The 12,481-nt window shown below is 38.9% G+C and overlaps 1 protein-coding gene across 3 annotated transcripts in view; it reads left to right on the top strand.

Moving 5' to 3' along the window:
* Dlg5 (MAGUK family member discs large 5) overlaps positions 1 to 12,481 on the top strand; it is a 451,629-nt gene that overhangs the window by 229,034 nt on the left and 210,114 nt on the right. For all 3 annotated transcript variants that reach the window (XM_076172266.1, XM_076172267.1, XM_076172268.1), the window contains exons 4-5: positions 9,391 to 9,508; positions 11,416 to 11,512. In XM_076172266.1, the coding sequence (XP_076028381.1) occupies positions 9,391 to 9,508; positions 11,416 to 11,512 (215 nt within the window). The remainder of the gene's footprint in view (positions 1 to 9,390; positions 9,509 to 11,415; positions 11,513 to 12,481) is intronic.

Below are 12,481 nucleotides of genomic sequence, written 5' to 3' on the forward strand. Positions count from 1 at the left end.
GTGTGCGTGTCATGGGGAGGAAAAACAAGGTTCTTGCAGGATAATTATACATCGTTAGAATTTTCATAGTAGTCATGTTGACAATATAGCAAGGAGATAATGGTGTAGGCTTTATCGAAAACCATTTCACCGCCCGGGGGGCTGGGTGGCGAGTCAAAACCAATTCATGGAGTAATTTGGCGGTAGCTAGACTAAAACCGAAGACAATACACTGGCAGCGACAGGAATCTGTTTTGCTCCTGTAAAATGATGAGGGCTAATGAAGAGATTAAGTGGTTATATTGTATGGAGTTGGTGCCGTGCCCAGCCCCCCTCTACATCACCATTTATCAAACTTAAACCTACAACCATTTATAGTTACTTGAATGATTTCTTAAAATCTATTCCTCCAATTGACGCATATGTGTGGAAATTCGTGTTTTCCAACGTGAATTAGAATACGTGCATTTACCTAATTGTAATATACAGGTTTTTCGCTAGGTCTCGTCTCCATGCCATCAGTTATCAAACTTTTTTTTTATATTAACCACACCGACTGGCGCCGGCGTGTAAGTGTAGCAACGCGTTCCCTGGCGTATGCCTCCAAATGAAGATGTTAACTGCCTGAACCGTTTCGTCTAAGTTATTATAATAATGCACTTATGCAGGATATTGTGTTTTCTTGACGTCCGTCAAACATCCTGGCGCCAGTTTCTTGTTTGTCCAAAAGTACAAACATCTTGGTTTCAACAGTGAAGCATATTCTTATAACTATTTGAAAGGCCAAAGATTGTCAGGGTTGCCCTTCACATACCAAAATCGTTGTTTGTCAGACATTGATAATATTTTAGAATTACAATCGCCCTCGCAGTTGATGGGGCGACGGACAAGTCTGTCAAATAAATCATGAAGAGGACATTCGTAACTTAAATTGTGGCATATGTTTTCTCCACTACAGAATATAACCGGGGGAGAAATTACTTGTGTACAAGGAACATGATGCTAGTTAGGGTGTCGGCTGACTCGGTAATGCGAATAACTTAAGATGAAAGCCTCGGGTGAGACGAGTGTTCGTGAGTACGTGTGTGCGTGGAGGATTGAGAGGGGATTCAGAGGAACCAGCTGCATGCCCAGAGGCAAGTCGTACAATGCAACAGTGTCTGCCCATTGCAGGTCGGTTAAAGGCTTGTGCGTGACTTGTGCCAAGGGAACAATTGCTGCTTAGTGCCATGTTATTTGCACTTTACAGAAAACGTGAAAACTAGTCGAGCAGAAGGAAGTGGAAGTTATATAGTGACAGTAACAACGTATTCAGAAGTTTTAGTGTTAATAAGCAGTGTTCCAGTGTGATATGTGGACAGTTCCTTTATTTGAAAAACCATGTACATCTACGTTGCTTTCACATATTTCTCATTATTTTTTGTCGTGGGTTAAGAAGTATCCTATTAGGGCCACAAGGCATCTGGAGTGTAGTGATAATAAAGGAAGATGACGTCATGAGGAGCAGCTAACAGGAGGCAGGCATTACTAGGGCTCGTCCTGGCGACGTTCAGTGGCGTTGGTGGCGGCAGTAGCAGCAATAGGATATTCACAGCGACGCCAGCAACATTGTCTTGTTGATATGCTCGGCGCATCACAATTTTCTGGCTGTGGTCAAGCTAGGGTTGATGAAATAAAATTAATATCCTCAGAATTGATCTAATGCTGAGCCTGGGGCGGGGTAGCGCATAAGTCCTTGTTATCTGAAAAGAAAAAAATAACAAGAACTTTGAGTGGACTTGTAAACACGATCAACAAGAGATGGCCTCCGCTGAGGAGGGAGTTCAGACCCGTATCTGACGAATCAGTAGGACATTACTGGAAAGGGAGGGGTCTGCAATTGACACAAATGCAGAAATAGAACGCCAACATCAATAACGATCTGTAACGATTATATCGCTGCTGTTTTGGAATTTCTTGAGATCTTAATAAACATAAATTGGTAACCACGTCAGAATCTATCGAGAAGTATTAGTTGATCAGCTAAGGCACTACTGGAGTATACTGGTCTGACTAGTAACAAAAATATTAAATCTCATCCCTGCCGTACAGTGGGAATTACCAACAATCCTATGTAAAATGAAGGTAACTTAATTTATTGTAGTAAAATTACAAAATAGTGCTAAAATTTTTGCATAATCAAGTCATGGTATTTCGAAATTCTGACAATGGAATGCAGGATTTAATTTTAATTTGTCATGGGTAGAGGTGGGTGGAAATAGGATGTCGAACAGGACCGACAGGAATGACAGTTTAACCACAGTTAATATTTGTCAAAGGATAGGAAAAGTATGAATTGGCTGTTTCTTGCCAGGATTAAATGCGTGTTGAGTGTTGAGTTAGGTTATTACAGATATTTGCCACATTTTCATAAATGCAGCTATAGCCTATACCGACGGCCATTGTAGTCGAATTTGGTGTGTTGTTTACATGGTAACTACGAAAATCATAGTTACCTCCCCCCCCTTTAAAAAATCCATTTGAGGATGCAGTCCCGAGAGGCTGGCGCTCGGTTCGAGAATGGGTCTTTGTACTTTTTTTTTTTTTTTTTTTTTCAACCATGTGAAAGTTGCCATCCGACGACTGCTTCCCTCATGTTGGCCTGTGACATGAAACCAGAATCATATTATTACAACACAGACATGTTTACAAGGGAGCATCAAAAACCACCTTTATCACCCCCCTTTTTTCTCTCTCTCTCTTTCCAACCTGATAGATTTCTTCCTTGTCACACTTCAGGAATATGACAGGAACAGAGCAATTGGCTTACTTTATCTCGAACTCCAGAAAGCCTTTGATAAGGTACCTCATAAGAGGTTAATATTGAAAGTTTGAGCCATGGGTATTAGAGGAGCAGTGTTAAATTGGACTGAAGCCTGATTGAAAGATAGAAGACAGCGTGTAGTTATTCGTGGGGCATTGTCTAGCTGGTCTCCTGTTTCCAATGGGGTACCCCAAGGATTTGTATTAGGTCTGCATCTCTTCATCATCTATATCAATAATATAGATGTTGGAATTGAGAACCAAATAGCTAATATTGTGGATGATGCTAAGTTTGGAGCAAATGTCACAACACTTGAAAGTGTAGAAATTCTTAGGTCAGACGAAAGTGATGCCATTTAATCTGTATAAACACAAGATGATGCATATCGGCCATGCAAATCAGAGGGCAGATTATTTTTTCAAATCCTCAAAACAATGTATTGAAATAGAAAAGAAGGCAAAGGCTATTAGGTTACACTCAGAAGACAATTTCATTACCAGAACCAAGAAATAGTCATGTCATTTTACAATTCTTTAGTTCATCTCCATCTGGATTACGCCATCTAGTTCTGGTCACCAGACTTGAGGATGGGTGTGCAGAGGCTAGAGCGAGTTCAGGCATGAGCAACGAAACTAATGCCTTTAGACACATGAGCTGCCAGAGGCATCTCGAGGCTCTGGGACTCTGTTCTCTAGAAACCAGGAGATTGCGAAGACAAATAATTAAAAGTTTTCAAAGTTCTTGAGGATTTGATAACATTGACTGTAGACATCTATTTAGCTTGAACATGAATGCCACTTGCAGTCATGGGTAGCTCGGTCCTCCTTGTCACTCTTGTGACAAGGTTAGTGACTTTTACCGATACAATCTGCAACACTTGGAACAGGCTGCCAAAGGACGTGGTAAACAGTTCCTCATTTGAGCAGTTCAAAAGTTGGTTAGACAAGGTGCTACACACATTAGTGCAAATACTAGTGTGAATCACTAGTAACCTTTTAACAGTACCTCCTCGATATGGGTTTTAAACCCGGAGGTACAGAGATTCCTTGTAACTCTCTCCCTCTCTCTGGTCAACTTCAGTGTCATAGTCCACCCCCACCACTTTAACATCTGGGGCCCATATGAAACTACATATTCATAAAGCGAGATTAAGAAAATATAAATGGTAGGCCATTGATAATAGTTACCTTAGGTTGAACGATCACAACAAAAGAAAATAGCAATAGTTGCCATGAAATTAAAACCATCCCCTCACAAAACAAGCACTCCAAGACCAACTCTCCGTACTACCTGACCTCCCCAGATATCAACCCAACTGAGAAATCCCACCCATGAAAAGGAAGAACTAACATTGTCACAACTGTATTCGGGTATCAACACATAATAGACATGACCATGAATTCAAATACCCCAAGTTGCTGTCATCAAACCAAGGACACAACACCTCATCCTCCATGCCCCATTTTCTTGCTCTACCTTGACAACACATTATTTTTTTCCCCAAGTGACATGTAGGCTAAACTGGTGGCTGTTCCCGGTTACCTGGGGGCCATGGTCAATAGAGACCTGGGGCAATAGATTGATTCATTTCAGAAATGTTCATTTATGGCCCTAAAAATGCTCATTTGCTGAAATATTTAATAAATACCATGTGCATTCATTCTTCATTAGTGGCGTTTGATTTTGTAGGTTCAGACTTTTCAGTGTTTTTATGACATTGGTGGAAATTACTTAAATGAAGAAAATTTTGTTTTTGTTATAATTGAATTGCTACTGGCTAGCTACATAAGACTATGGGTGTAGAAAGCCAGGCCATAACAAGGGCCTGCGCTCGTGCTGAGGTTGCTATACGGAGCTTAGGTCCAGTTTTTGTATCAGCATCAAAGCGAACTCGTGCCATTTTCAGTGTGGCACCACAGTCCTTTCGTAAGGTTTCTTGGCCAAGGATTACTCATGTTGCCACAAGGGGTAACCATGGGTCCAGGCACAAGGAAAAACATAAGCACGTAGTGAAAGAATTCCATACCAGAAACCAAAATAGTAAGAGAAGGAAGACCTCATTGCATGAATGTCTTGAAGAACAAAGTGATACAAAACCTCCACTGTCACAGTATCAGCAACAGCAAGAGCCTTCTTATGAACAGCATAGTGAACAGAAGATGGCAGGGTCACCAGAAGCTCAAGGTCATGTTCATAGAGAATGTAGATGGCGTATAATGAGGCAGGGTTGCAGAGGTCAGACGACCTCAGGTACATGGCACCCAGAAAGTCCTGGACCACGAGGTATTGCTCAGCGTCTTCGTGACACAGTGGCAAGGCTGAGGCCTGAACAGAGTACCTCTTCTTGGACAGCTGATTTTGAAGATTCATCATTACCATCTCCCAATGTCCAGACAGTGGTAAGCATTATATATGACAGAGGTATTAAGTTTGCTCATATTAGAGAATAACACTTTTGGATGATTGATCAAGTGTACATGTAGTAAAAAAAAAATAAAATAAAATAAAAAAAGATATATATATATATATATATATATATAATATGATATATATAATATAATATATATATATATATATATATATATATATATATATACATACATATATATATACATACATACACACATACACATTTTTATATTCTTACCTGGGTTGAGTCAAGGTACATGTACTTGAAGTTTAAAAATTCAATATTACTTGAACTTGAGTACAAATTTTCATGTACTTGAAGTTTGAAAAGTCAGTGTTACTTATACTTCAATTCAAAGTACCGTACTTGAAAAATACAGAGTACATTCAAGTACAATTACATTGTATTTAATCAAAAGTTATATACTGTATATAGATTTTAGCAGACTTTGTGATGATACTTTTGGGTACATTGAGTGTTCCGATGATTTACGAATATGTGACAGGATTTTTTTTTTTTTTTTTTTTTTCCACATAAGATACTTGGACTTGAATACATAGCAAAATGATTGTATTTGTACATGAAAAACATCTATGTAGTTTGACTTGGATCTGTGTACAATCACCTATACTTGGACCCAACCCTGATCCTTATATAGGTGTGGGTATAGCTAATTACTGTATTGCCTCAAATTTCACAAAGTGAAAAAGCTGCAGCCACCACAGTGGCTGGCAACAGTCCTTGGGCCCTCTCATAGATTTCTCTAGGGAGAAACTTGAGATTGTTGTCTGTGAGACTGTTTCCATGTCACCAGCTAAGGTGGTAGGGGAAGGGGAGCAGTCACTGGTTGTCAGCTCTCCATGTGTGGAAAAGTGTGAGAAATACAGTTGAAGTTGATAGAAAGAGAGAACTTTGGCCAATGTGGAAACCCGGTGTCTACCCCTCAGGATTGCATCTTGTAATGGAGGTGATGAGGGGTTTGGTTGGCAGGTTTAGAAAAAGGGCAGCTTTGTTCTTTTTGTTATGTCCCATAGACTGTCTGGCCAAGCATTCCTGTCTCTGAGGAATGCTACAGCTGGAACAGGATTTTCCCATAAATCCTTTATAGAGTGTATATTGTGTTGTTGGCATGTGTGATTGTGTACAATGCAGTCTTCCATAATCTGTTGTATGGTATGGGGTGAAGTGTTACATCCTGGGTAGTTGTCTACAATGCAGTCATCCAGTCTCTTCTGGTAACATAGAAGGGTCAGATGATGGCTGCATTGCAGTCTAGCCTGGTGGACTCTGTCCTCTTGGGTGGGGGGAGAGAGGATTCAGAGAGATCGATATCAGGGGTATGCAGCAGTGCTGTCTTTCAGTTTGTTGATGGAACAATGAGTGATATGTTAATGGATATGGTTCTGGAGGCTGTTGCTTAGTGGTTGTGGAAGAAGAAAGTATTTGTGTGTTGTTTTGATGTTTCTCAGTGTGTGTGGATGTTCTGCTGTGTAATGTAGTGGGTTTTGTTGTGTTTGTGTGCCTCTTATGTCAAGGTGATCTTTAACTGAAAATTTTCATTTAATGGTGTAGATGGTCTGTAGGTGTTGTATTGGTGTGACCTGTAGTTGTCTTTAGAGTTTTGTTTTGTATGGTCTGTAGGGTGTTGTGGTGTGTCTTAGTGAGATTAGGGGCCCACACAGGGAGCACATAATTCATCACTGAGCATATACATTGTATACTGTAGTGGTAGTTTCTTTGTTTTGTCTGAGTGTTGTTCCTGCAATTGATTTAAGTGTGTTAAGTTTAGTACATAGAATAGCTTAGAAGGTAATATAGCCCAAGCTGGAACAATATACGAGTTCTAATCTATGATAATTGGAAATCAAGGATATAAATTGAGTTGGAACTGTACATGAATCTTAGGCTAGGTATGATGAAAGAATAGAGGAGAGGAGAAGTGACCCACCAAGTGTTGTTGCTTTCCTTTGCACTACAATGGCATATATAATGAAGGGGCCGTGGAAAAGTCCCGTAATAGCCAGATAATCAGAACTGTACCAATATATATATATATATATATATATATATACAGTATATATATATATAATATATATATATATATATATATATATATATATATATATATATATATATATATATATATATATATATATATATATATATATATACAGTATATATATATATAATATATAGGGAAGGAGGAAGAGAATGACACAGGTCTAGGGCCGAGTTTATTCCTGACCAGTTTTGCATACAGCTTCTTCAAACTTGTCACAATGTCTCAACATATATATATATATATATATATATATATATATATATGTATATATATATATATATATATATATATATATATATATATATGTATATATATATATATATATATATATGTATATATATATATATATATATATATTCCTTTTTCTTTTTCTTCTTCCTAGCTTCTTGGGACCTTGTTTAAAGGCATATTTATATCAATGGCTACTATAACTGGTCCTTCTGTTTTTTAACTTGCCAGCCTTTGTTGTGTGATGTTTGTGAGTAGAGTGCTCCTTTCCATTCTTACTCCCTCTCTCCCACCCACTGCCCTGGGTCAGAAGCAATGCAGCAAGACACAGCACATCCACAGCAGGGCCAATTGCTTCATTTACATAGTAACCCTCCCTCATCATTCCCTTGTCGTCCAAAAAGAGAGAAAACAAGGAGAAATCCCGATGTGCCACATCAATTTGTGTCCGTTCACAACTCTTCTCTGCTCACACCTATCCTTTGCCTTCTACAATTTACTTCAGAAAGCAAGAATTATGGCTGACACAAAGCTGTCTACATTCCTGCCAGATTTCTTATGTGACATTGATTAGCCAGAATTACCTTGATGATTTTGGAATCCGTAATTGGAAGTTTATCTTGAAGTTGGAGCAGCTTAGTGTCCAGGAAGTTCAGGACCTCATACATGTTGACATGAACAAGGACACTATATACTATATCCAGGCTTAGCAATTTGCTATTCTCTAGGATATTTTGACCTTTTATTTTTCTTTAAGAATAATCTTCTGAGTTATGTGGTAGTTTGAGAAATGACCCACAAAGGGAAGAGAATGCTTGTAAGCCACTTAGAAATATTACTGATGCAGGGCCCTCTGTTAGAAATAATATCTTTATTTATTTATTTTATTATTATTATTATTTTTTTTTGAGGGGGGGGTGCTTAGAACTAAGTAAACTCATTTTGTAAGCTGTCCACCGAGACTTGATGCTATTCTTGACAGACATGTAATCTGACAACGAAAAATAGACTTGAGCATTTCCATATCCCCACTAGCTATTACCCAACCAGATGAGAGCTCATATAAGGTCCAATCTATGTGTTATGCTAAGGCCTTAAAGCCCCCCTTCCCTCCAGACTCGTTGCCCCTCAGAGCTGGGATACCAGCTGATGGTGCTCTTATGCTTTTCAATCCAAGATGAAGGCTGATGGATGAATTAACAGTGGAACAGTACCACAGCATCAGCAAGCTGGTAACATTGTGTGTGCAAGTCATTCGCCTTGCCCTTTGATTAAACATTGGATTCATGATCATCAGGTAGTTACTCCTCCCCCCCTCTAGATGAGATAATGCTAAAGCTTTAAGCCCCCCTCCCCCAGTGCTGTGATGCTTTTCTACCCAGGGCAAGGACTGAACTCTGATTTATGAAGTAGCAGTAGAGCACAGTACGGTATCACTGTACCAGCAAGCTGATAATATTTTGTGAGTGTGAGAGTCACCCGTTTTGGGTCACATGTTGGACTCTTGATCAACAGCTATTACCCTCACAGATTAGAGCTCAGAGCACATATATGTAAAGCTATGACCTTACAAACACATACACAAAACTCCTTGCCCACCAGAGCTGGAGTATCAGCTCCGAGTGTAATGATGCTGAGATTTTCAGTCTTAACCAAGACTTGAACTCGGATCACTTATTTCAATTGGAGGTTGAGTGCAGCATTACCTTTCCAAGAAGCCATAGATGTATTTACCTAGTTGTATTATACAGGAAGGGAGCTATGCTCATAGTGACCCATCTTTGTATCTCTCAGCATCTAGTTTGTTCTTAAATTCTTGCGTGTGCATGCAGGTATATATATGTTTATGCACACATGTAAATTGTGTAAACAAAATGAGTTTCAGCAGCGGAATTTTCCTGTTTTCAGATTGTGACAAAGGACCGTGACATCATGAAGAAAGAACTTAAGAAAGTATCACGTGAAAGGGATGAAGCTCTTACCCGACTGGCAAGCAGTTCTGGTGTAACAGAACCCAATAATTATGGTAAGGAATTTAAGTATTCATCATAAGAAAGAGACCGTGCTTATTAACTCGTAATGCCTTTGCTAAGATTTCTCTCTCTCCAGTCTCCTCCCCTTCATCATCCCTTTCTCTCCTCCCTCTCTTTCCTCTTCTATCTTTCCCCACTTTCTCTCCTCTCTTCTCTTCTCCTCTCCTCAGCTCTCCCATCTCTCCCTCTCTCCTCAACTCTTCCATCTCTCCTCTCCTCAACTCTCCCATCTCTCCCTCTCTCCTCAACTCTTCCATCTCTCCTCTCCTCAACTCTCCCATCTCTCCTCTCCCTGTCTCCTCTGTCCTCTTCTCTCTCACTTCTCTTTCCCCTCTCTTCTTTATATCTCTTTTTCTCTCTCCTCTTTTCCTCTCCTCTCTCTCTCTCTCTCTCTCTCTCTCTCTCTCTCTCTCTCTCTCTCTCTCTCTCTCTCTCTCTCTCTCTTTCTTTCTCTTTCTCTTCCCATCTTTTCCTCTCTCTCTCTCTCTCTCTCTCTCTCTCTCTCTCTCTCTCTCTCTCTCTCTCTCTCTCTCTCTTTCTCTCTTTCTCTTTCTCTCTTCCACCCGCCTGCCATCTCTCTCTCTCTCTCTCTCTCTCTCTCTCTCTCTCTCTCTCTCTCTCTCTCTCTCTCTCTCTCTCTCTCTCTCTCTCTCTCTTCTTTTTTTCACTTGCTCTCTTACAATGGATTACAAAGGCGGAGTATGCTGACAGGAGACCTATTGGTCCATAACTCGGTCAAATGCCAAAAAAATTATAATAATGATAAATAGAAAATATAATAATATAAATAATAATAAATATAATAACTGCATAGGTATAGTTGATAATAAACAAATAGGTAAATAGTAAATAATAATAATTGACATATAACTAATAATAAATGGGAATCAAGCAAATAATGATAAACAAACAGACAAATGATAACAAAACAAATAAACAATATAAAATAAAGACAGTCATTACAGCATCTTGCTTAGGTGTTTATCTAAATGATTTGTAGAGCTTTGAACTGAACTATAGTGCACTGCCTAAGCAGGAAGTTTATTCCATTCATTTACTACATAGTTGGCAAAGTTGTTTCTACCCACTTCCAAATTAAATCCATCTCCTGACAGTTTGAGACCATTGTTTCTTGTCTGATTCTCCTTCACTGTGAAAATTTTGTCACTTTTGATGTTGTCAATTCCCTTTAGAATCTTAAAAACCTGTATCAAGTCACCTCTGAGTCTACGCTTTTTTAGGGAAAACAGATTCATATGTTTAAGTTGATTTTCCTATGATTTATTAGTTATATTTGGAATAAGTTTTTTGGCTCGCTGTTGTACTTTTTCCAATCTGTCAATATCGTTAATGAGATTCGGTGACCATATGGAAACAGTATATTCAAAATGTAGACGAACTAACGATTAATATAGCTTGTTAATGAGAGATGGACTTTTGAAGTCAAAAGATTGTGCAATCAGTCCTAGAATCTTATTTGCTTTCTCAGAGGCTGAAATACACTGCTTAGATGATTTGAGATCATTACTGGTAATTACACCAAGATCCTTTTCACTATCCACTTTTGTTAATGAATTTCCAAATAACTTGTAATCATACATACTGTTATTTTTACCTATTTGCATTACCTTGCATTTACATGTGTTGAATTTCATTAGCCACTTTTCAGACCATTGCTGTAATTTATCTAAATCTTCTTGAATATCGAATTGGTTTAAGTGATCATTTGCCATAACCTCACCATCATTATAATAATTTTTAACGATGGCGTTGAATGACCCTTTGGATCCTCTGGCTGTTGGCTTAAGCTCTATATTTTTGGTTAATGTTCTGTTCTTGGCTCAAGATGCACCATCTTCCATGTTTGATGTTATAATGCACTTATTTATTTTTCCTGTAGGCACAATGTCTAAGGTGGAGAAAAACCTTCCCCGTGATTACGAGGGCCTAAAGATGCAGTGTGAGAAGGCCATGGCTGAAGTACAAGCGCTTCACAAGTAAGTATTTTTATTTATATCTTAAAGACCAAACTAATGTCGTTTGTTTCTCTTGTCCACGCTGTTTGCATTTCCCATTCTCTCTTTCTCTTTCTATCTCTCTCTCTCTCCCCTCTCTTTCTTTTCTCTTTCTCTTTTTCTTTATTTCTTTTTTCTTTCACTCTTTCTCTTTCTTTCACTCTTTTTCTTTCACTCTTTCTCTTTCTTTCACTCTTTCTCTTTCTTTCACTCTTTCTTTCTTTTTTTCTCTCTCTCTTTCTTTTTTTCTCTCTCTCTCTCTCTCTCTCTCTCTCTCTCTCTCTCTCTCTCTCTCTCTCTCTCTCTCTCTCTCTCTCTCTCTCTTTTATATCCCTTCATTGTCATATTTTCATTGTGGCAATAGTATATTTGACCATTCTTTTCTATTGTTATGTGAGGGAAACAAGTAAATGTCTTAGAGGAATGAAAAGTGTCATGAGAAATAGGTATCTGAGGAGGATTACAAAGAGAACTGTATGAAGGGAAGATCATGCCTGCAATACTATATGGGACAGAGACTTGGAATGTAAGGGTGTTTGAGAAGCATGGTAGGGATGAGGAGGATGGATAAAGTGGAAAAATGATGAAGAGAGGAGTGCAGGGCTGGGAAAGGAGCTGGGAGATAAGATTGATGAAAAAGTACTGGTGGGGGGGATGGTTTGGGCACAAGGAAAGAACAAATAAAGAGTTACAAAATTATTGTGGAAGGCAGATGTGGATGGAGTGAACTGGAGGGGAAGACCAAGAATGAGAAGGAAGGAGGGGTGAAGAGGGCCTCGAAAGAAAGGAGAATGCCTGTTGAGCAGGGAAGGGAGAAGGTAATATATGTAAGTGGATAATGGTTGTGAACGGACAATAAATTGATGCAGTCTGAAGGGATTTATCATCATTTTATCTATTTATCCTCTTCAATATGAGTAAAATTCTCATGGGCAGGATTAGCTGCCTCAT

The sequence above is a fragment of the Oratosquilla oratoria genome, chromosome 32, assembly GCF_046742065.1.
Source record: "Oratosquilla oratoria isolate Oo_2021 chromosome 32, ASM4674206v1, whole genome shotgun sequence".
NCBI lineage: Eukaryota > Metazoa > Arthropoda > Malacostraca > Stomatopoda > Squillidae > Oratosquilla > Oratosquilla oratoria.